The sequence below is a fragment of the Mirounga leonina genome, unplaced genomic scaffold (genome assembly GCF_011800145.1).
Source record: "Mirounga leonina isolate KUSES-001 unplaced genomic scaffold, KU_Mleo_1.0 Mir_53, whole genome shotgun sequence".
Lineage (NCBI taxonomy): Eukaryota > Metazoa > Chordata > Mammalia > Carnivora > Phocidae > Mirounga > Mirounga leonina.
This window is the reverse complement of record NW_023270807.1, coordinates 90,607,086-90,631,893: the sequence shown is the minus strand read 5'-3', so window position 1 is coordinate 90,631,893 and position 24,808 is coordinate 90,607,086. Positions and strand designations below refer to the sequence as shown.

At 41.8% G+C, this 24,808-nt stretch overlaps 1 protein-coding gene across 6 annotated transcripts in view; it reads left to right on the top strand.

Moving 5' to 3' along the window:
- The first annotated feature begins 12,972 nt into the window (after positions 1 to 12,972).
- REPS1 (RALBP1 associated Eps domain containing 1) overlaps positions 12,973 to 24,808 on the top strand; it is an 86,589-nt gene continuing 74,753 nt past the window's right edge. The window contains exon 1 of one of the 6 annotated variants that reach the window (XM_034990784.1): positions 12,973 to 13,758. In XM_034990784.1, the coding sequence (XP_034846675.1) occupies positions 13,561 to 13,758 (198 nt within the window). In that variant the 5' untranslated portion in view covers positions 12,973 to 13,560. The remainder of the gene's footprint in view (positions 13,759 to 24,808) is intronic. The other 5 variants (XM_034990780.1, XM_034990781.1, XM_034990779.1 and 2 more) reach the window with 5 other exon arrangements.

Below are 24,808 nucleotides of genomic sequence, written 5' to 3'. Positions count from 1 at the left end.
AATATTGTTCTAGAAAACATGGGTGTTGTGAATCTTGGAACCCCTGAGATTGAATTTTAGTGTGCTTATCAACTTCTTGTTGCATTGACCTTTGATGGGTTTCTTTATCATACACCACAGAAAGTAACATACAGTTAATTTATAGTTCTTAGCTGAAATAAACTTAACTTGGTAAAACCAGCTTTGCTACTGACCAAGTAGTACATTTCATGATAAAAACTTTTAAAGTTTTTTTTTTAAAGACACTAAATCTATTTTTAAATTACCCAAGAAACGAATTAAACTTACCTTTTATCCCAAAACTTAATTATGTTCTGCCTTTAAAATAGTCACAAAAGACCCATTAAAAAGACTGATGTCAATTTTAAAATCTCAATGCAATGGATACATTTCTGAGAAAAAGAATTTACTTAATAAGAAAAAGAAGATCTCAATAGGCCAATGATCCAGGAAGAAACTGATAAGTTGGCAAAGAAACACCACGCAAAAATGTCAAATGGTTTTATAGGTGATGATTCCTACGGTAAAGAGAAAGACTATCCAGTTAATTTGGAGATAAATATAATCTTGATAGGGAAGTGACAATATAGTATCATGCCAACAATAGAAAGATGAGAGATTGAGTGAAAGAGAGAGAGAAATCCAATCTAAAGTAAATCCACTGATTTCCTCCCTTCAGAGGGGGAGACGAACCATAAGAGACTATGGACTCCGAGAAACAAAATGAGGGTTCTAGAGGGGAGGGGGATGGGGGGATGGGTTAGCCCGGTGATGGGTATTAAGGAGGGCACGTATTGCAATGAGCACTGGGTGTTATACTCAAGCAATGAATCATGGAACACGACATCAAAAACTAATGATGTAATGTATGGTGACTAACATAACAATAAAAAGAAATAAAATCAATTAAAAAAAGTATCACAATACAACAAAGGATTTCACACATCCAGATGTTAGTTCAGTAAGCTGTTTATGGCCTTACCATAGGAAGATTTTGCTTTCAATCCATTTGTGAAAGGTTGATTAAACAAGAATAAGTAGTGTAAAAATAAATAAAGTAAATCCACTGGTTAGTTGTGTTCGTTTTTTGTCAGTTATAGTATATATGGTTTTCAAAGACAAATCATTTTACCTGGCATATTCATTATAATGAAAAACATTGGGCTCTTCCATCAAAAGGTAGGATATAATTCTCTCATTAAATCAGGGCTGGCCTTCATGACTCACCTATGATCAATAGAATGTATTGAAATGATGCTGAAAGATTTCTGCCTTGATCTCTTGGGACACTTGCTCTTCAGATGCTCTCTTAAAACCCACCCATCATGCTGTAAGAAGCCAAGCAAATGGAGTAGCCCTCAATGGGCTCCCAGACAACAGGCAGCATTAACCACTACCCATATGAGTGAGTCATCTTGGACATTTAGCCCAGTCAAGCCTTCAGATGACTGCACATAGATCACAAAAGCTAACTGCCTAGTCAAGCCCTCCCCAAATCTCTGACCCACAAAGTCATGTTTTGTGTCACTCAGTTTGGGGGTAATATGTTATACAACAACAGATAATCAAGCCATCTGCCTAAGACCAGAGTCTCAGTTCTAAGAAACAATCTATCCACCCCTACTCCCCCCGCCATCATGCCCCCACCAAGTTTCTGTATGGACAAGTGGAGCCAGTGGGAGGGCTGGTGAATGACAGAGGCCACCAATACAGAGACTTAATGATTAGAGTTAAAGGCTACAAGTGATTTTGTGATACCGGACTAATGCCCTAAAAGGCCAGACTGGACCAGCTATGAGGATACCTCCACACAGACTTGGGGACCAGGCCACACCAGCCACCTTGCAGGGGAACCAGAGGATAGCAGAGACTCCAGCTTGCAGATTTAAGGCCCCTTCGCTCTCAGTTAAGAAATCATGCGAGCTATCTCCATCCCCTACCCTCATATACCCCTCCCATGACATCTGGGAGAAGAGCAGGGAAAAGGGGAAGAAATGCAAAGGGCTGAGCATTTAAGTGAAACACTGAACCACTTAAATGATTACGCTTTAACAGAGAGATCCTGAGATATGATAACTGGCAAAATTAAGTTAAACTCTATGCTGCTACTGAGGAAGATTATATTCATTAGAGGAAATTAAAAAGCCACTTGTGTTTAAAATGTCTGATCCCACTGTACTTATGTACCTGTATAGAAATAATTATTTTTTTAAAAAGATAAGTAGATTTGAAGCACTAAATGCTTACTAGCTATAACACTTGTTCAATGTACCCAAATCACTAGATACAGGTTGGGTTCTCTTTATCTAGAGGGTTTACAGGATAGTAACAACTTAAAGACTAGGAGAAAATGAATGATGATGATGTTTTAAATAATTATTTATATCTTAATAAAAGAGCCGCCCTCTGGTTGTTTAAATTACTTAAACAACGAGCAAGAACAAAATTTAAAACAATCCAGATTTTATTTTTCAAAGATTTTATTCACTTGAGAGAGGGTGCGCGTGCGCAAGCGCGCAAGCTAGCGCAAGAGCGTGGGCGGGCATAAGTGGGTGGGAAGAGCAGATGGAGAGGGAGGAGCCTCCTGGCCGCTGAGCAGGGAGCCTGAGGCGGAGCTGGATCCCAGCGCCCTGGGATCATGACCTGAGCCCAAGGCAGATGCTTAAGGTACTGAGCCACCCAGGTGCCCCCAAAAACAATCCAGATTTTAATTGATCATGTTTGCCATTGATAAGAGCTGATAATAGTTGTTAAATACCTGTTGGATAACAACCTTTTATATTCATTCTTTCTTATTCTTACACTGGCCAACTAAATCATCCCATTGTACAGAAGAAGACTCTGAGGCTGAGAGAGATTAAACCTGCCCTAGATTACAAGGCTAATAATTGCCAGAATCAGGGCTCAAAACCGGGTGTATTTGACCTCAAACTAGGACCACGGTGTTTCTATCACAACTTGATACCTTCCTATTGCTACAGCCATTAAGATTTGTACTCATTTTACACAGTTTTAGTTTTTAAGATTGCACAGAGATGACCTCTAAGCATCCTTAGAAAATGAAATATTGACAACAGTAAAGCATGACATAGGGTTTAAATGGAAAAAAATTTCACAAAGCAGAAACACTGTAGCTCTTAAGCACCATGAACAGTTATGGAATGCATGACACTGTAAAATATTTTCATGGTATGGTGATGGAAGTCAACAGAAACTAAAAAAGGGTGTGGAAATAAAATAAAAGACGGATTATTTTGTTTTACTTTTGTTAAATTAATAGTTCAAAAAGTTGATGTGTTTGGAGACAACCCCACCCAAGTGCAGAGTTTTTACTTTAGAAAAGGCTACTAATGGGGGTGCCTAGGTGGCTCAGTCAGTTAAGAGTCTGACTCTTAATTTCCGCTCTGGTCATTATATCAGGGTCCTTGGATCCAGCCCTGCTTCGGGCTCCAAGCTCAGCGCAGAGTCTGCTTAAGATTCTCTCTCTCCCTCTGCCTCTCCCTCTGCTCAGCTCTCTCTTTCTCTCTCTCAAATAAATAAGTAAATAAATCTTAAAAAAAGAAAAAGAAAATGCTACTAGTGGAAAGCAACATGTGTTTGGTATGTTTCATGACTGCCTCTAAGTGCTTTAGTATTACAAAGAATAGGGAAAACCATTTTGATCTTTTCTATGCTAGAAATTCATAATATTGAGAAAACACTAAACTGAGAATGTTTACAAAAGAAACTTGGGGAAAAGTGCCCTCCATAGAGTAAGTAATAAGTATTTGTTGGGTTGATTTTTATTTAGAGAAAAGTGCTTTTTCATTTTTGGCTAATCTCTTCTGAGAATTCTATTTATATAAAGAATAGATTTATTTTTGCTGTGCCAACAATTTTGTATAGCTTTCTATGCCTTTGCTTCTGATTAACCTCATGCTAATATGAAATCTTAAATTTCTTTGATATTTTCTATCTCATGATGGAAACACTGATTTACAGCTGCAACATCCAAAAAAATAATCATTTTATGATTCCCTTCTAGTTAGGTAATGAAAATACATCCCATTGGTAATAAAGTACAAGATTGCCTTAAGTGGTCTCTGGAGGATACAGTTGTGTTTTTCCAGTCTGTTAATCTGATTATATCATCTATATTGCTGACTCCAAAAAAGGGAAAAGAAATAAGGTTCAAATTAAGTTAAGAGAAAAGGACAACTCTTTTTACAAATACAATCTTGAATGGAAAAGACTTGCTACAAAGGATTATAAAGAAATAGGCATACAATGGCAAATAAAGGGATGAATTATACATACACACACATATATAATATATATATAATATGTAGTAATGTATAATGCATCCATTCAATTGATATACTTGAATATATAAGTAGTAATGTGTACATATAATATAATGTATGTCTATATATATATATATATACACACATAACCCATCCCTTTATTTGATGTTGTATGTTTGTATGTCTATCATTTTGTGTGTATTTTATTTTTAAAAAGATTTATTTATTTATTTTAGAGGGAGAGAGAGCATGAGCAGGAGGGGCAGAGGGAGAGGGAGAGAGAATCCCAAGCAGACTACATGCTGAGCTCAGAGCCCAATGCAGGGCTCAATCTCATGATCCTACAATCGTGACCCTGCAAATCACCACCTGAGCCAAAACCTTGAGTCATCTTAACCCACTGTGCCACCCAGGCGTCCACATTTTGTGTCTATTTTAAACAAATGGTGTCAGGAATATTCACCCAAATGTTAATAGAAGTTGCCTGCAGATGGCAGAATTCCAGGCAATTTTAATTTTTTTTTCTTCATTCTGTCCTGAGTTGTTTTTTTTTTTCACAAGTGTGTATATTTTTACAAAAACAATAAGAGATTTTTCCAAAACAAAAACCCAGAAATTTTGATTACAGATAGTAAACTACTTTCCACTCCAGATTCTACATCAATCAAACAAGAAGCACACACTGAATCGGCTGTGTGCCCAGCACAGAGATGCGGTACCATGTTTGCTTCCAATCCCTGGTCTTTCTTCATGAGTTCCACAGCCAATTCAGCAGCAACATTTCTTAGCAAGTTACTATCCTCATGTCTTCCCAAAACATCATTTTTAGTTTTTATAGAAACAAAAACCGGGGCATGTGGGTGGCTCAGGTGGTTAAGAGTCTGCCTTTGGCTCAGGTCATGATCCTGGAGTCCCAGGATCAAGCCCCACATCAGTCTCTGTGCTCAGCTGGTGGAGAGTCTGCTTCTCCCTCTCCCTCTGCCCCTCCCCGCCCCACGCACACAAGCGCGTGCGCACATGCTCTCTCTCTCTCTCAAATAAATAAAATCTTAAAAAAAAAGAAACACCATCTTCCTGTTTTCATAATTAATTTGCTTATGTAACATTTAATCCAATTATAACAATTACAATAATAAGTACAACAGGTTGGTAAGCACTAATTAAAACTCCACTTAATAGGAGCAGAAGTATGTGGGTGGCTTAAGCTAGTTTCCCCAGGAGACACACTGAAATGAAGATTTGGGTACAGGAAGTTCATTGATAATTGTTGTCAGGAACAGCACACATACAGAAGGGAAGTGGAAAAAGCCCATAATTGGACAGAGGGAGATCTGCAATGTGCTAACAGTCCAGGGGCCAGCCAATTCTTGGAGGAGCTCTGGAGCCGAGGTGGCTCTTCACGTTGTCTCAAAACAATGCCAGGACCGGGGCGCCTGGGTGGCTCAGTCGTTCAGCGTCTGCCTTCGGCTCAGGTCATGACCCTGGGGTCCTGGGATCGAGTCCTGCATCGGCTCCTTGCTCAGCGGGGAGCCTGCTTCTCCCTCTCCCTCTGCCTGTTTGTGCGTGCTCGCTCTCTCTCCCTCAAATAAATAAATAAAATCTTAAAAACAAAAAATAATGCAAGGACCTTTAGGCTCCTATATCCACTAACTAAAGTCCCACCCCAGGACTTGGGGGTCACCTTAGGTGAGGAATCTTCCCTCTCCCAAGGGCCATTCCTGGCGAGGGATTCAGCTGTGAGCCCCTGACTCCCCAACATTCCTAACAGTTGAAAGAACAGTGTCTCAGTCCTGTGGGGTGGTAAATCTGGGGAGCATGCCCCAGCAACCACCACAGTCCATACTGACACCACTCATTACTTCATGTAATGTAATTCTCCATAGGGGAACAATTCTTTTTTTTTTTTTTTTAATTTATTTATTAGAGAGAGAGAGAGTGAGAGAGAGAGCACAAGAGGGGGTAGGGTTAGAGGGAGAAGCAGACTCCCTGCTGAGCAGGGAGCCCGATGTGGGACTCGATCCTGGGACTCCGGGATCATGACCTGAGCCGAAGGCAGCCGCTTAACCAACTGAGCCACCCAGGCGCCCCCATAGGGGAACAATTCTTACGGGTGTTGTTTCCCATAAAGTTTTACAAGAGCAAAGTTAATGGAGCAAACTCTATCTGCCACCATTGCAGCTCATTCCAAGGCCACATCTGATATTCATTGTCTCCTCTCTACTTCTCATTCTAGATTCCTCTTGACCTCCGCTAACACCTCTGCACCCCCAGGTGTCTTAACCTCGTTAAGGTGACACAGACCTTCATCCCTAAGTGGTCTGAGTCCCCTGTCACCATACCCTTCTTGGACCGTGGAAGTTACACTTGTCCATTTATCACTAAAACTGAACAGAAGAGTACCAGGAGACACCCCAGTGCTTCTGGGTGTGAAACATATTCTTTCCTACTTCAGTTATGTAAAATACGCACTGTTTTCTTCTGATTAGTAGGTTCAATTAACCTCCTAGTATGTTGATTCTTTTCTTTTCTACTAATCTATTGGCAGGAGGTGCCCTAAGTGACCGGACAGCATTTATAGCTCCAAGTTTGGTGGGACTCATAATAAGCTTCCTCATGGAGGCACTCCCCTTTGAGAACCAGGACCTCCAGATGCTCAAAACCTAGAACTGAGAGGATGAGAAGTGCAAACTCCCCCAAGTAGGTTGCTGAGGGCAAAGGCAAATGGGGGCCAGTTGGACTTCTACCCGTTGGTTTCATATCCCACGTAGTCAGGCTACCTTCTGGAGATGTGGTAGTATAGCAGGCCATTGATTTAGTGTGCATACTGCGTCCTGGAGTACAAGGTTCCATATTTACATAGTATCATCTCCAAGATGACACATCAACTGCACTTCAAAAGGCCATTCTACACTCTCTGACATCAGCAGCTTCTGGATGATGTGGTGTGTGAGGAGTCCAGTGGATCCTATAGTAACGCACTTGTATTACTGGAAAGTGAGTATCTCAGTCTGAAGTGATGTTACATAGATTCTAGGTTGGTGATAAAAATGCTTAGACTCTCAGATAGCATTGCCAGCTGAGGCTCTGTAGACAGAAAAGCAAATTTATGTCCAGAATATGTTTGATTCCAGTAAAGATCAATCAACTTGTCACCAAGTGTCTGATCGGTCTCCCCTGAGGGATGATGCTGCATCAGAAGTGGAACTTGGTGCTGAGCTGACACCAAGCTGAGCTGAGCTGAACTCAACTCTTGCTGGCAGGTGGACATTTGACCTTGGTAAGTGGAAACCCATCACGTGGGGCCCATGCATGCCTTCCACTGCTGCCATAGTAGCTGTTCGGTTCCCGAGCCAGTGTGGCAACACCAGGGTGGCTGCTTGCCGAGGTCACCTGGCATCAACTAGCCAGGCCATTTTGTCCACTGGGGTGTCATGTGCCTCCTCCATAGTGGATGTTTTCCGGTGGGCGTCAGCACAAAATACAAAGATATTCACACTTCACGCCCCTTCCGTAGGTTCAACCACATGCTTTTCCCTTAGACCGCCTCCTTCCTGATCTTCCAAACTGCTTTCTTCCACATCCCTGCCCTATTAGCTTAACCATTTGCCACTCTTCATGGGTTTAATGTATATTCTTATCTTGGGCAATCTCTCTTACACAAAGTTAATGACGAGGTGCACGAAATGAAACTCTCTCCAATGGATTTCCCCTCACTAACGTCTTTTACGATCACCCGAGTTGGACTAACAATCCTATTCTGTGAAAAATAAAAAGGCAAGCCACAGACTGTAGAAAATACCAGCAAATAATGTATCTGACTAAGGCTTGTATCAAAAATGTACAAAGAATTTTCAAAACTCGACAATAAGAAAACAAACAACCCAATAAAAAACGGGAGAAGTCTTAAATAGACACTTCACCAGAGAAGATATTCAGATGGCAAATATGCACATGAAAAATGCTCAATATCATTCGTCACTGGGGAAATGCAACTTAAAATCACAGTGAGAAACCACTACGCACTCATTAGAATGATGTTAGAATAGTTTGTGAGGATATAGAGAAATTAAAATCTGTACATTGTTTGTGGGAAGGCAAAGTAGCATAGCCATTTTGGAAAAGAGTTGGGCATCTTTTAAAGTTAAACATAGGGGCGCCTGGGTGGCTCAGTTGTTAAGCATCTGCCTTCGGCTCAGGTCATGATTCCAGGGTCCTGGGATCGAACCCCACATCGGGCTCCCTGCTCGGGGGGAAGCCTGCTTCTCCCTCTCCCACTCCCCCTGCTTGTGTTCCCTCTCTCGCTGTGTCCCTCTCTGTCAAATAAATAAATAAAAATTTAAAAAAATAAAGTTAAACATATACTTACCATATGACCCAACAATTCCACTCCCAGATATTTACCCAAGAAGAAAATGAAGACTTAAGTTTGCACAAAAAATTTACGTACATGTTTACAACATCTTTATTAATAATCACCTAAAATTGGAAACACCCAAATGTCCTTCACTTGGTGAATAGATGAACAAACTATAATTATTCATACAACAGAATACTATTCAGCAATTTTTAAAAAATGAACCATTATAGAAGCAAGAACATGGAAGAATCTGAAATGCGTTATGTTACGTGAAAAAATCAGATTCAAAAGGCTACCCACCACATAATTCCATATAGGACATTCTGGAAGAGGCGGAAGTGTAGAAGTAGAAAACAAATCAGTGGTTGCCAGGGGCTGAGGGTGGAGGCAGAGGTGAGTAAAAAGGGGCAGCACAAAGGAATTTTGGGGGGATCACAGAGTGGCCCTGCATCTTGATGTTGGTGGTGGGTCACGACTATATGCATTTGTCAAAAGTCATAGAACTGTATACCAGAAACAATGGATTTTATTGTATACAGTTTATTTTAAAAAGCCTAGAGATTTTGGGGTGCCTGGGTGGCTCAGTCGTTAAGTATCTGCCTTTGGCTCAGGTCATAATCCCAGGGTCCTGGGATCGAGCCCAGCATCAGGCGCCCTGCTTGGCGGAAAGCCTGCTTCTTCCTCTCCCACTCCACCTGCCTGTGTTCCCTCTCTCGCTGTGTCTCTGTCAAATAAATAAATAAAATCTTTAAAAAAAATAAAAAATAAAAGCCTAGAGATTTCCAGTTAAATATCAGTTGATGCATTTACTGGCAATAATCAACTATTTGATCTTTCCCTGAAAACCAGCATCTTTAAATTTATAGCTATATAATATAGACCATCTGTTTTAAAATAGCTTTCTTATGATGTCACTTTTTAAAATTGATATGTCTAGAAATGTATACTAGGAAAAAAATTAGACGACCTCAAAGAGCATGTGTTAAATTGTATTTTTTTTTTCCCCTTTCATGGCTGGAAACACACAATTAAGGGACAGATATAGAGAGAAATCTCTTTCATTTGTGAAACTGTCAAACTCTCCAGCACCAAACCCACCCAGAATATAGCAGGAGGCTGAAAACACAGCCTCCCCGCCGAGCAGGGCCCCCTGTGTTTATGAGCGCCTGACTCTGTGGGGAGTACGTGTCTGGGGGGACTCTCACATAACCACCGGGCTCCTCACAAGGTGAATGATGTTAGGACTCCTTCACGAGCCTGGGGACTGGGTCTGGGGCTGAGACACTGGTTGCTGGCAATAGGGCCCATTTCGTTGCTTCTTAGTAAATCCTTACGGGGGGGGCTTGACCTTGTTCATGTGGTACAGGTGCCCTTTTGTCCTCTGCTTGTTCTTGCTCATCAACAGGAAAAGTCCCACTCTGTATCCTATTACATTAGGAAGGCCTCACAGAGCAATGGGACCACAGAAAGAGTCCTCCTCAACATCCCGTAACTCCCATGTTGTGGCCAATTCAAGGTTAGCATTTGGCAAGGGTAGGGGGGAAGGGCAATGCATGAGGGAATCCAGGGCGCTAGTTGGGTGTCCTTGACGTGACATGACTATGAGGTCCCTAGATGGATGATCTCAAGGACAAGATCATGCAGTTTGTTTTACACTGGCCCAAGATGCTCAAAGTACACCTTGAATGCATGAAATATGTGTTGGGATTGGGAGAGAAGAACCTGCAGGTGATAAGGACCGGGTTTATTCAAGGCACGGGAAGTGGGAGTAAAAGAAGAGCACCTTATGGACTGAGAAGGAAATCTTAGAATCCCAGAACTTGGAATGGAGACAATCCTGTAAGTATTTTAGGTTGCTAAAGAGGAGTAGGTTTGGAGGTTGCTGGAGTTAAGGGAACCAAATCAGGAGATCAGGGTACTGATTGGCTCATCACATCATTAGTTCATTTGTTCATTCATTCATACAACAAATAGTTCTTGGTGAGCATTTGTGCCAGATATTAGGCGTTGGAGCCATGGCAATGAGCAAATATTTTCTGGTAAATACAGGGATGGTAGTTGGGGAGACTTAATAAGCAAGTAAGAAAAGCTCTGTAAGACAGCAATTTCAGAGTTGAGATTTCCTAGATTTTGAATCCCAGATCCAGGCATTTAATAACAATGTGACTTATAAGTTATTTAACTGATTTGTGCCTCAGTTTCTTCATTTGTCCAATAAAAATACTAAGTGCCTACTTCATAGGATTGTTGTGATTAATGTGGTAATTAGCGTAAAGTTTTAGAACAGTGCCTGAAACATAGTAAGCACTCAATAACTATTAGATATTAAAAATGTAAACAGATGTATACTTTATGTCAGGTAGTGAAAAGGACTATAAAGAAAAATAATTCAGAGAGGGGGATAGAGCATGGTGGTAGGGCTGTTTTGGATCAGCTGTTGAGAGGAAGTTCTCTCTGGAGAAGAGACATATGAACAAGGACCTCAATGGTGTGAGAGAACAAGCCACACAAAGGTCTGTGGGAAGAGTATTTCAGGTAGCAGGAACAAAGGCCCTGGGGCAGGAAAGACCTTTAAGGCCTAGGAAAGGTGGTGGAGAAAAATATGCTGAAGACAATTTTTTTTTTTAAGATTTTATTAATTTATTTGCGGGGGCAGAAGGAGGGGGAGAAGCAGACTCCCCGCTGAGCAGGTAGCCCAATGCCAGGCTCGATTCTGGGACTCCGAGATCATGACCTGAGCCAAAGGCAGCCGCTTAACCGATTGCACTACTCAGGCCCTCTGCTGAAGACAATTGTGATCCAATCCCTACCCCATTGTGCTCCTCCTATCTACACCTTTGGAAGACAAGCCGTCTGTGAGGCTCTGGTCACCTACAGCAGATCCTCTGTACAGGTATGTGAGATGTCTATGTGACAACTGAAAGTTTTAGAGATAGAGCAACTTCAGCTTAATGGCATGTCGTGTATGTATATATATCTACCATATCTATCTATCTATCTATCTATCTATCTATCTATCTATCTATCCATCTATATGGCATGTCGTGTATATGTATATATATCTACCTAAAATGCTACTGGTCAAGGTAGAAAGTATTTACAGCTCCATGGTCATATGTCTCTGTGTGTGTATCTATCTATCTATATTTTAAACAAAGGTAAAAAATTATTTAAAATAAAATATTTTAAAGAAAAGTAATAAAGGTAATAAATTCCTATAACTATGTATTAACATCCCATTAAGACCTGGAGTAAAGGAGTAAAATGAATAAAAATTGACACTAAGTGGCACAAATAAGACTATAAATAGCTTCATGTGAATTAAGATTTTTGTCTCCAAATGAGACAGGGCAGGTTTTGCTGCCAAAGTGCTGAAAAAAAAAAAATTGGGGGGTTTTCAGTGCTTTTTGATTCTGGAATTACAAGTAAAGGATTGGGAACCTGTAATTTCCTCGCAGGCGGCAGCGCGCCGAGCCCAGCCGGGCCCCCCCGTTTACAGGATCAGAACTCTAGGGAGCAAAAGGCAGAAGACAAAATAAAGACCCAAATGGAAAAATCTGTGTCACAAACAACCTTAGCCACTGTTTTTGAAGTATTTCCTATTTGCTAAGTATAAACTCTTCAGATGTTCTACTTGAGCCATCTTACACCTCTCCTCTCTCAGGTAGGTGCCGATCAGAAGAGTGCATGATTTTTGTAAAGGAGGAAGTTTAGAGTGGCAAGGAGCCCCTGAGGTCAGCCCAGGGCCCACACGGGGTTGCACAGTTGATAGTATGTATTTATGGTGCTATGTTCCCGGTGACCAGGACGACCTTGTACATAGAAGAAAACTTTGCCAGTTTTTCCCTCTATTCGGCAAATTTTGTTTCTCAGGTAAACATGTTTTGGAACAAGAGTGGGAGTTAAGCCTCAATGTTAGTGCCAGTATGAGAGTTCCCAGATAGATTGAATCTTCATAGCTCTTTGGAGCACGTAGAAATACTGCATTTATTCTCAGTAACATCTGACATCTAGAAGGTACAGATACAATAGTAACCTGAACAGTGTTCCTCTTTCAGTGAATGTTTATTAAACCTTTAGTGTCAGAAGCTTTGAAACAATCTAAACAGCAACGGTTGTGTTAAGTTGTCTTGGTGTTAAAATGAGCTGCTGCTGTGGACCCCTAGTTCTCACGTCCGCGGGGCCCCAGCTCCTCCTCCCGGGGCTGGGGGCCGCTCGGCCCTCCGCCGCGGGGCTCCGGCCACCAGGGGGCGCTGCGGCCCCCTCTCCCGGGAGCGGCCGAGCCCGCCCGGTGGGTGTTTCTCTCCCTCTCGTGCTCTCTCCTCCCGGCCTCACATCCGGGTCTGGAGCGCGGCCGCCGCTGTCAGTGTTGGTGCGGGCGCGTCGGGGGCCGGGCCGGGGCGCAGTAAATGGCGGCGGAGGGAGGCGGAGCGGCGGCCACGCGCAGCTCAGAGCCCCCGAAACTTTAGACGCGAAGCCCCACAACTTTCCGGGAAGTGCCGCCGCTCCGGGGGCGTGGACGGAAGGGGAAGCCGAGGCGGGAAGTCTGGGGGAAGCGGCGGGGAACCGGGCAGACTCGAACCCGCGGCGGGGGCGGTGGCGGAGTCCGCCCGTGCCTCGCGCCGCCTCGGCCCCCGCCTCCTTCCGCACGCCCTCCCCTCGGCCGCGGAGCCGGAGCCGCAGCCGGAGCCGGAGCCGCGCGCCGAGCCGAGCCCGGCACTGCGCGGGGCCTCGCAGGCGGCGGCGCGCCGAGCCCAGCCGGGCCCCCTCCTCGCGACCTCCGGGCCCTGTTGCTCGGGCGCCCCCCGCGCGCGTGAGGCCGGGGTTGGGGCTCCCCGCGGCTTCGCGGCGCGAGGAGGAAGCCGGGTCGCGCGCAGCCCCCGCCGTCCCAGGGTCGTGGGGCCAGGTCCCGGGTCTTGCATGCGGGGCGCGGCGGGGCGGGGCGGCCGCGAGCCGGAGGCGAAGATGGAAGGCTTAACGCTGAGCGATGCGGAGCAGAAATACTACTCGGATCTCTTCTCCTACTGCGACATCGAGAGCACCAAGAAGGTGGCGGCCAACGGGCGGGTGCTGGAGCTATTCCGGGCCGCGCAGCTGCCCAACGACGTGGTCCTCCAGGTAACGCCGCCGCCCTCGCCTCTGGACGCGTCCCGGGCTCTGCCGGACGCCGACCGGTCGCTTCCCGGCGGCTCCGGCCTCCAGCTGCCCGTCTCCGGGGGTGGGGGGTGGGGGGGGCGCTGTTTTCGGCAGCGCCGGCGGTGGGCTTGTGCCCCCGGGCTGGGGCCGCAGGTGCCCGGGCGGCCCGGATTCGCGCCGCGGTCGAGGGGGAGGGGTCGCTGTTAGAGGACAAAAGTCATGCAGGGATACGGTGGGGGTTGGGGGGCGGAGGTCTGTGTATTAATCTCCGAAGAGCCGGAGCCCAGTATCTCTCGGCTGCGCCTCAGAATCTGTTTTTCAGTACTGGAGGAGCAACTTCAGATGAAGGATCTTGGATTGCGACCATGTCTTTGAGTCCTAGATCCTGGTATATAACATAACTCTTCGGATCCTGCGGGGTAGTAAAGTTATCGGTATAGGTAAAAAGACGCCACAAAGTGGGTTTTGTAGGAATCGAAGAAGCAGTTTTCTTAAGGAAGCTTGAATTCTTGGGGAGATCAAAAATTTGAATTTATAGCTAGTAGTTTGCAAGTAGATATGTATGAAAAGAACTTGTAATTAACTATAGAACCTGTGGCTGATGTAAACTGGACAGTTTTCGATTGGCATTCGGTACCATTTGGTGGAACTCGTGGGTTCGGGTTGGGAGGTAAGTACTGAGTAGCTGAAGTCAAACGTGCGTATTTGCCTTAGATCTGTAGCACTAGAGGAGCACGCCCAGTAAATTTTAAGCTTTCTCTATCACATCTGTTTTTAAAATAGGTTTCCTAGAAGTTCTTATCTAATGTATGTGGGGAACATTATTGGTACTCTGTTTAATGATTCAGAGTTGCTAGTCTGTCTGAACAGCGTATCAGGAGCAGGTTTTAAGCTTTCATCTTTATGATGATCCAAGCCACTTACCCACATCTCCAAAACTTAAAGCCATATGCGTGGGTATAATGTAGTATACTGCAGAGAGCACTGAATCAGGAGTTTTGAGGCCTGGGTCTTTAACCCCGTTTTGTTGTTCACTAGCAGTGGGACTTTGGCCCAGGCACTTCCACTCTTCAAGTGTAAATGTGCTCATCTAAAGAATGAGAGTCAGGTTCCTTCTAACAAAAATTCTGGAAGTATAAAAATGTCCACAAAGGTCTCTGTTTTAGAAGTTGCCTGTGCATTAGCTATGACTAAGTTGAACGAGTTCTGTCTTTTTGCATAATCTTGTGTGTTTTACATTGCTTTTTTAAAAATCTTGGGAGGAAAAGTTGGGTGTCTTAGATATGAAGAGCTAGGAGTCTCAAATTCATGCTGTTGTAAAGGGACAAAAATTAAATATTTTAGGCTTTGCTGGCCACAAACAGTGTCTCTCCAATATTCTTTGTTTTTGCCACCCTTTAAAAATGTAAAAACCGTTCTTAACTCAGGGGATATGAAACAGGGCCTATAGTTTGCTGACCCTGGCCAAGGAATGGTGGTGGCAGCGTGGGGTCCCATGCTCACCTCATATGGCTTTGGAGTTAGACTTTTAGAGGTCTGGTCATAACATGCTCATTAATGCTGTTGCCCTTTTTTGTAGCAATAGCAAAACATACTTTCAAGTCATTTAGGAACTACAATTAAGGCAGAACTTCCCAAGTTTTATTTCGGTTTATGTTTTTGGGGTGGGGGGAGATGAAATAAACTGACTTTCATATTTTTTTTTTCTTTTGGTGCCGGAAGACTTTCGGACTTTTAGTGTATTTTTTAGGATAGACAAATGAGCATTAATTAACCTTTGCTTGAAATATGTTTAATCAAGTTATTTTTACGTTTTGCTCAGTTTTATTAACATTCAAAAATAAATTTCGGTTGCCTTTCAGTATAAAGAAAGGGCTTAAATAGAAATATTCAGGATTCAGTTACAAGTTAGAAGCTGTCGGAGCTTGCTGAAGCAGAACTCTTACAGTAATATGTACCAAATAGTATTTTGGGTATCTTGAAGGCAGTTTACATAAAAATCGGTCTAAGACATAAAATGTGAGACAAAAAGGAACTACAGATTTAGTTCTCTTAAGAGAGTTTGGGATTGTCTGAAAACACAGCCACCTGTTGCTTTCTAAGTGGGAAACATTTGGGTCAACTCGAATATATTGAGTTAGCTACTTAACTGGCGTAGGCATTTGCAGGGCATCGAAAGAGGAGTAAGAATCTCTCCAGGACTTTGTAAACTATAGGGATACACATGTGTAACATAAAGCACCATGTGAATGTGTAGGAGAGGGTTAGGGTTGACTTAATTGAGATGGACTTTAAATTAGTTTGGAGGGAGGGCAGTGGGATGGAGGACTTCCTGACAGAAAAAAAGACATGACAAAAGGTAGAAAGTGTAGGAGCCTTTTCAAGTAGTAGCAGATTGTTAGGTTTTGCTGAAGCTGGAGTATGTCTTGGGGACAATGGAACATAGAGTTAGAAAGAGACCACATTATATTAAGAAAGACCCTAAAGAAAACACAGAAGATTTCATATTTCAGTAGGCAATGGAGACTCATTGTTGGTTTTTGACCTAGAGTGAGGAAGAGGAGAGTTGGGGGAAACAGGCTAGTGCGGTGGTCTGGAACAGATGCTGGGTAATGGGCATCCAAACCCGGGTGACAGCTGTAGAATAGGAAACAGATCTGGATGAACAGGTCAGGTCTGAGTTACTGAAGGGCTGCTGGGTAGACACTATGTGAGGTGCTTTGTTGGATAATGTTTAGTTGAGGCCAGATTATCAAGGCTGGGTGGAGAGCTTTGAACTAATTGTAAAGGTAACAGGGAGGTGTAGTTTAAGAGAAATGACTCATAAAAGCTGTGCTTTACAAGACCTTTAGGAGATCAGTGCAACAGGAGTTAGAGGGAAGAAGCTGGAGATGAATTTGGGGACCCATTCTCTGTTGCATGTATGAAGTGGTGAGGAACTGGGTCATGGTGCTCAGAGGCAGGAGTGGGGGGCATCATGTGGGAAGGATGATTTTGCCTCCCCGGGGGTGTTTGGCACTGTCTGGAAACCTTTTTCGTTGTCATAACTTGCAGGGAAGGAGCAGTTCTACTGGCATCTAGGGGAGAGAGGCCAGCGATGCCGCTAAACATCCTGCAATGCACAGGACAGCCCCTACAACAAAGATTTATCTGGGCCCAAATGTCAGTCAGTGGTGCTGAGATTGAGAAATCCTCACCAGACTCTGGCGGTAACAGCGGGACCAAAAATGAGGCTAGAAATTATGAAGGTAGACTTGATGGGCCTGGGTTACCTGGTGATATTTACATGAGGGAAGAACAGAGCAAGGATTGGTCTCTCTTGGACACCACTCACCACTTAGAAAAGGGGCAGGAAGAGAGCCCAATTTTTAAAAAGATACTGGTGAGTTTGATTTCTGGCATTTTGAGATGGCAGTGGAAGTCTCTAGGAGATAGTTGGAAACTCATGGACATTTGTCCACACCGAGTACTTGTTATGACAGTGAAATTCAGTTATTTGGGTCTCTTCCTCTGCCTTTCTCACCTAAGTATCTCAGGGGTAGGGGAGGCCAGCTTCTTACACTGGGAGCGTGCATGTACACATCAGGGCTTTGACTGATTTAGTAGTTTTCAGCATTTGTTAATGAAAGTCATGAGAAGGCTGAGTCATCTGGGGGAATGAGTAGAGAGAACAAAGAACACAGGGCCCAGAACTGAAGGAGGAAGGAGCTGGTATATATTGAGTGCGTGTTATGTTCCTTTTACTGGGAAGTCATCTTCATGCAAGAACTCACTTGATCCTTACAAGAACCCGGTGAAGTGGGTGTTGTTTTTATTTATTAACTAGGAATGTGATAGGCAGAGAAGTTAAATAATTTGTTAGTGAATAAAGCATCTCTCCTTTACCATTATTCCTTGCTACCTTTCAGCTTTTTCCTACTTTCACTCTTCATGTGATTGGTTTGCCCATAGTTCTTCTGAAGAGTAGAGATTTAAGATTGTTTGATTTTGAGTTATGTATGGATTTCCTTCATTGCATAGTGAATAGTTTTATGTATGATGCTGCCTTGAGACACAGCCACTTAAGAGAAATAGGAAGATTCTTGTAGTTGATATCCTGTGCACACAGAGACACTTACATTACAACTGTCAGACAGGCATCTTAAAGTATACTCATTACACTGGTTTTGGAATAGTAGAGTAAGACTTTTGCTGAGTTTAAGGGTTTGTTTTTGGAGACAGTGTGTCAGTAGACAAAGTGAATGAGCTAAAGCTTTATGGAATTATGCTCCACAACAGAGAGGAACAGGACTGGGTGGAGAAAAATTTGGCTCATAGGATCTAATCATGAGGAATTTTGCTCTTTGCTGAGCAAAAAATATTTATTGGCTTAAAAATCAGAAGTAATTTTTTTTTAAGATTACGGAAGGTATGCTACTACACTAATGATTATGTTTTCTTAGCTTTTACTTAAAGCCTCTATTTTGGGAAATGTTTAAAACTTCATATAGACTTTGAGTGCATAATAGCTTGATAAAAGGTTCTAGTACTAACAGTTCTTTCATTGAAGGTTATAACCAGTGTACCTCTACTCACCCCTAAAAGCTTGGATCTGTTAGGTCATTGGTGTTGAACAACATCTCAGTAGAATATTTGAATAACAAGTTAATTTAATGGGTGAAAAATGACAACAATGAAATATAAACCATTTTGTCTTTCTCTTGAATTTGTTCAATTATAATCTCATTAGTGATAATATTAAAATAGGGAAGCAGAGCCTCATTTGTTCATTGAAAGTTATAAATTTAATACAAGTAAATGTCAGGTTTGTTATTCTGGAGTAGTAATTTCTTTTTTATTTGTCATTTCTGAATCACTAAAATAATTACAACAAACTACAAAACTAATCTTGCCTTAATCAAACATTTTCTATACACAGTTGAAAAACATATCATACTGTTTGTGAGAGAAGTCATACTTAATGGCTTTCATATTTACTTTTTTTTTTTTTATTTATTTGAGAGAGAGAATGAGACAGAGAGAGCACATGAGAGGGGGGAGGGTCAGAGGGAGAAGCAGACTCCCTGCTGAGCAAGGAGCCCGATATGGGACTCGATCCCGGGACTCCAGGATCATGACCTGAGCCGAAGGCAGTTGCTTAACCAACTGAGCCACCCAGGCGCCCATTTCATATTTACTTTTTAAATTTCTTTTTCCTATATCATATCATACTAGTTTTAGTCTTTTGTTTTTCTTTTTAAATTAATGACCTAGAGTTAGAGTCTCAGTATTTGGGGAACTCATGCTCAGCATTTTGATGGAGCTGTAAGAGAGAGACTGGTAATAAGGAGCACTAAACATGGGAGGCAAGTTTCAGTCCTGTCTTTAGCTAGCCTTGTGACCTTGAACAGATCACCTAATGTCTTGGATTTTCGTTCTCACAGCCTGAAGTGATTGGATTGGGTTTTTCAAATAAATGTGTTAATAGTGTCGAAATGGCCCCTCTAGCCAGCCACACTTAAGAGCATAGCACAGTCTTGAAATTAGTTGCTTCACAGTTTTAACACATTGATTTGTAACATTCTTTTGGAGATTTGAGGAGAACTTCAGCCTGGAATGCTGAAGTGACTCTCTCTCTCTCTCCACACACACACACGCACACACACACACACACGCAGGAACTAATGAAAGGGCTGTAAGGTCTGTGGTTCCTAATTCTTCAGATATTTGGCAGTGAAAATTTGAAATGGGTGATAAGACGTGGCATTTCTCATCTTTTCCTTCATATATGTTTCATTTTCTGTAGCCTTTCCTGTGATAGATATATCTTTATTCATCTTTTCCCTCCTTTACTTCTATATAAAGAATCTATGTCTGACGGGTTTCATATATAGGCATGACATAAAAGTCAGGATGTAATAAGAACTTTGGCTCAGAAATCTTTTTTTAAGTTCATACCATCCACTAAGTTTCATTGAGATTTAGTAAATTATAGGACTTAGGCCTTTAAAAAATACTATATAAAATAACTATATTTTAAGATTTTATTTATTTGAGAGAACGAGAGAGAGAACGCGAGCAGTGGGGAAAGACAGAGGGAGAGGGAGAAGCACACTCCCTGCTGTGCAGGGAGCCCGATGCGGAGCTCGATCCAGGATCCAGGATCATGACGTGAGCTGAAGGCAGACACTTAACTGACTGAGCCATTCAGGCACCCCCCAAAATACTGTATCTTTTCTTCATTTTGTTTCAAGAACTAACTTTATGTTGAATTTGAGTCTACCTTGTTAAATGATGAAGCCAGAATTTATTAGATTGTGTATCTTCTAACTCTTTTGGATTGCAGTTTCCTTTGAAATTCTGGTGCACATACTAGACATCTGCTTAGAAAACACAGTTCACAAAATTGTGCATATAGTTTGAGGTTGCTAGCCTTCCTCCAATTTAGTCAGGCTCATCCCATGGACCTCTACATTAAGAAAGTTTTGAGGAAGAGCAGACCTGTGAAGTGCTAAACATAATGTCTTTCTTAAGTTAGTTTTGTATATTTTCATGAATACTTCTTGATGGCTACAATTTATATTCAGGCAAGTATGTGTATGTGTATATATATATGTGTGTGTGTGTGTGTATGTGTGTGTGTGTGGTAAAAAATCAGAAATCTTTCCTGCCTTCATAGGTTATGTTAATGTTAAGAAGGAAAAGAACTGTGTACATTGAGAATCATTGCAGACTCCAAGGACCTACTTAGTTGTAAGGGAAGGTTCCTCTGAGAAGACATGGACAGAGATAAGGGAGCGAGAATGAGATGTTTCACAAAGAGGGAAAGCATGTGAAGGGCCTGAAGCTTGAAGAGCTTAATGTGTTTGAGGAAATGAAAAGCTGGAGCACCTTGTTGGGGGGGATGGACATGGTAGGGACCACATACTGCAGGACCTTGTACATAGCAGTAAGGAGTTTGGATTTGAAAAAATGAACAGTTTTTAGTAAGGGAATAGCATCATCTGAATTACGTTTTTTAAAGATTACCCTGCCATGTAGAGAAGAGAATACCAGGGCAAACAGAAACAGATTGGCCAGTGGATATGCAGTAGCTCAGAGAGGAGATAATAATGGCTTAGATTAGTGAGGTGGCAGTGGGATTGAGAAGAGTGGACATATTTGAGATATTTTGAGGCAACAAAAATAGGAGGACATGATAATGGATTGGATATGGAACATAAGGGAGAAGGGAGAACTCAAAAGATATTGCTGGAAGTCACCATTATTGGATGGCTGAAGAGGTTTTGTTTTGTTTTGTTTTGTTTTTGCTTTTGTCAGTCATAGGTTCTCAGAATCCTGTAAGATTGTCAGGTAGGCCTCTACCAGGGAGGATCAAAGATACTTGGCTTGGAGATGTCAATTTCAAGATTATAAATGTATTATTAGTGATACTTAAAAGCCATGAAAACAGATGAAATTAGGGAGGAAGAGAAGGAAGAGACTATAGAGAGGAAAGAAGGATTGACTAGAAATAGAACCCTGAGGAGTGCAGCATATTTCTAAGTTGGGTAAACTGGAAGGCCTCTAGGAAGGAGGCTAAGAAGGACAGTCAGAGTGGTTATAGGGAAATTGGGAATGTATATTGGATGATGTCATGGATCCTAAGTAATGCAAGTATTTCAAGAAAAGAATAGTTAACTGTATTGAGTTTGGCTGAGAAGTTGAGAAGATGTGGGCAGAAATATGGCCATTGGTTTGGTAGTCTAAAGGTCATCAGTAACTTTGATGAGCCAGTTCATGGACTGGCAGAGGTGGAAGCCAGATTTGAGTGACTTGAGGGATACCTGAAGGCCCAGGAATTAGAGATAGGGTGTATAGATAGCTTTTTAAAGAAGTTTGCAGATGAAAGGAAATAGACATGGGGTAGAAGCTAGAGGTATATGAGGATATAAAGGAAGCCTTTTTTTTTGTTTATTTTTTGAGTATAAAAAATACTGCAGCATGATTTTAGTTGTTAGGATTAACAAGGGAAGAAAGGAGGATGAGGAGAGAGGGTATTGAAAAAGCAAGATTGTTCAGAATCCTGACTGGACAAGATGGTCTTAACAGAAGAGGGATCCCTTCCTCAATTTTGAAAGGGGAGAAGAAGGAAGAACCTGGATATAGAACCAAGTAGGTACATAGATTCAGTGGAGGAAAGTTAGGATATCCTAGCCTAACAGTTTCTACTTTTTTTTTTTACAAACTGAGGCAAGATGAACAGTTTAGTAGTGGGAACAATCTGAATATGGAAGTAACAAAAAATCTATTTACAGTAGGCTCAACAAGAATAAATATTTAGGAATAAATTTAACAAAAGATGAGGCACCTAGCTGGCTCAGTTGGTACAGCATGCAACTCTTGATCTTGGGGTTGTAAGTTCCCTAGAGGAGCCAAAACAATTTTGAAAACAAATAAAATAGAAGATTTGCCCTACCTAATTTTAAAATTTACTATAATCTACAGTAATCAAGACAGTGTGATTGGTATAAGACTAATAAGCATGAGGGACGCCTGGGTGGCTCAGTCGGTTAAGCGTCTGCCTTCGGCTTGGGTCATGATCCCAGGGTCCTGGGATCAAGTCCTACGTCTGGCTCCTTGCTCAGTGGGGAGCCTGCTTCTCCTCTGCCTGCCTCTCTCTCTCTCTCCCCCTCTCTCTGACAAATAAATAAAAATATTTTTTAAAAATGAAGTTGTTGCCCATCAGGAAAAAATTAAAAGAAAAGACTAAGCATGAAAATTAATAGAACAGAAATGAGAGTCTAGAAATGAACCCTTAACATTTTATGATCACCTGGTTATTGAAAAAGTGCCAGGACAGTTTAATGGGGGAAGGGTAGTCTTCAACAAATGGTGCTGGGACAGTTAGATATCTGTATGTTTAAAAAAAATGGACTTGGACATATTATTGTATCTACTTCACACCATACACAAAAATTATCTCAAAGTAGATCATAGACTTAATTATAAAATCTAAAAGTAAAAAAAAAAAAAATCTAAAACTAAGAATTCTAGGAGACAGAGAAAATCTTTATGACCTTGTGTTAGGCAGAGTTCTTAGGTGACACCAAAAGCATGAGTCATAAAAGAAAATACAAATTAGACTTCATTAAAATGCTTAAAAACTTTAGCACTTCAGAGGTTACTTAAGAAGTAAAAAGACAAGCCACAGATTGGCAGAAAGTAGTTGCGTATTACAAACATGGTAAAGGTCTTTAATCTAGAATATATATAAAAAAATTTTACTACCCAGTTATAAAGAAAAAAGCCCAATAAAAAATGAGCAAAAGATTTTAATAGGTATTTCACCAAAGGAGACAGTATGAATGGCCAATAAGCATATGAAAAGGTGTTCAACATTATTAGTCATTAAGGAAATGCAGATTAAACCACAATGATGCTGTCACACATCCACTGGAATGAGTATAATTAAAAAGACTGACATTACATGGTGTTGTGGAGAAACTGGAGCCTTTATACACTGCTCTTGGAAATGTAAATGGTATAGCCATTTTGGAAAACAGTTTGGCTGTTTCTTAAAAAGTTACACATAAGCTTATTTATTTATTTATTTTTAAAGATTTATTTATTTGAGACAGACAGAATGAGAGAGACAGAGCACATGAGAGGGGGGAGGGTCAGAGGGAGAAGCAGGCTCCTCGCCGAGCAGGGAGCCCGATGAGGGACTCGATCCCGGGACTCCAGGATCATGACCTGAGCCGAAGGCAGTCGCTTAACCAACTGAGCCACCCAGGCGCCCTACACATAAGCTTATCATATGAATTAGCAATTCCACTCCTGGGGATCTACCCAAAAGAAATGAAAATGTGTACACACGAAGAATTGTAAATGTCTGTTAGTAGCATTATTTACAGCAGTCAAAAATTGGAAAACAATCCAGCTGTCCATCAAATGGTTAATGGATACACAAAATATGGTATATCCATACAGTGAAATACAATTCTGTAACAAAAAGGAACAAATTACAAAATACTACAACAAAGATGAATGTCAAAAACATGATAAGTGATAGAAGCCAGATACAAAAGAGTACATATTGTGTGGTTGCATTTATACGAAATGTCTAGAAAAGGCTTATCTATACAGAATAGTGGTTACCTGAGGCCAGGGTAGGAGTGGAAACACTGGAGGAAAACATTTGGGGTGATGGTAAAGTTCTAACATTGGATTGTGGTGATGATGCACGACTCTATGAATTTTCTAAAAATTCGGTGAATCATATACTTACCATGGTTAGATTTTATAGTATATAAATTATACCTCAAAACTATAAATGTTTTTGAAAACAGTTTTGCAGGGTGAGGGGAATGTATGAAATAGTCATCTTGGAGGATGTGAAGGTGAGTGTGGTAGAGAATAAAGGACCCTCTACTATCTGTATAATATAGTTCTAATTAGAAAACCTCAATATCAATATCACTTATATAATCTGACATTTGTCAGGGGCCTTATGTTCTGGATATCATATGAAAGGTGATATATTGGGCGCCTGGGTGGCTCAGATGGTTAAGCGTCTGCCTTCGGCTCAGGTCATGATCTCAGGGTCCTGGGATCGAGTCCCGCATCGGGCTTCCTGCTCCTTGGGAGCCTGCTTCTCCCTCTGCCTCTCTCTCTCTGTCTCTGTCTCTCATGAATAAATAAATAAAATCTTTAAAAAAAAAAAAAAAAGAAAGGTGATATATTGATAATTATGTGTAGAAGAGACTGCTATATGAAGATCATTACAACCAAGTATATTTACATGAAGCACCAGTACTGGAATAATAATTTTGTCTTACATTTATTCACTGCTTTCTGTGTGCTGGCTCTGCCTGCCTTATATGTACTAGATTTTTTTTTTTTTAAGATTTTATTTATTCATTTGAGAGAGAATGAGATAGAGAGAGCATGAGAGGGGGAGGGTCAGAGGGAGAAGCAGACTCCCTGCCGAGCAGGGAGCCTGATGCGGGACTCGATCCTGGGACTCCAGGATCATGACCTGAGCCGAAGGCAGTCGCCCAACCAACTGAGC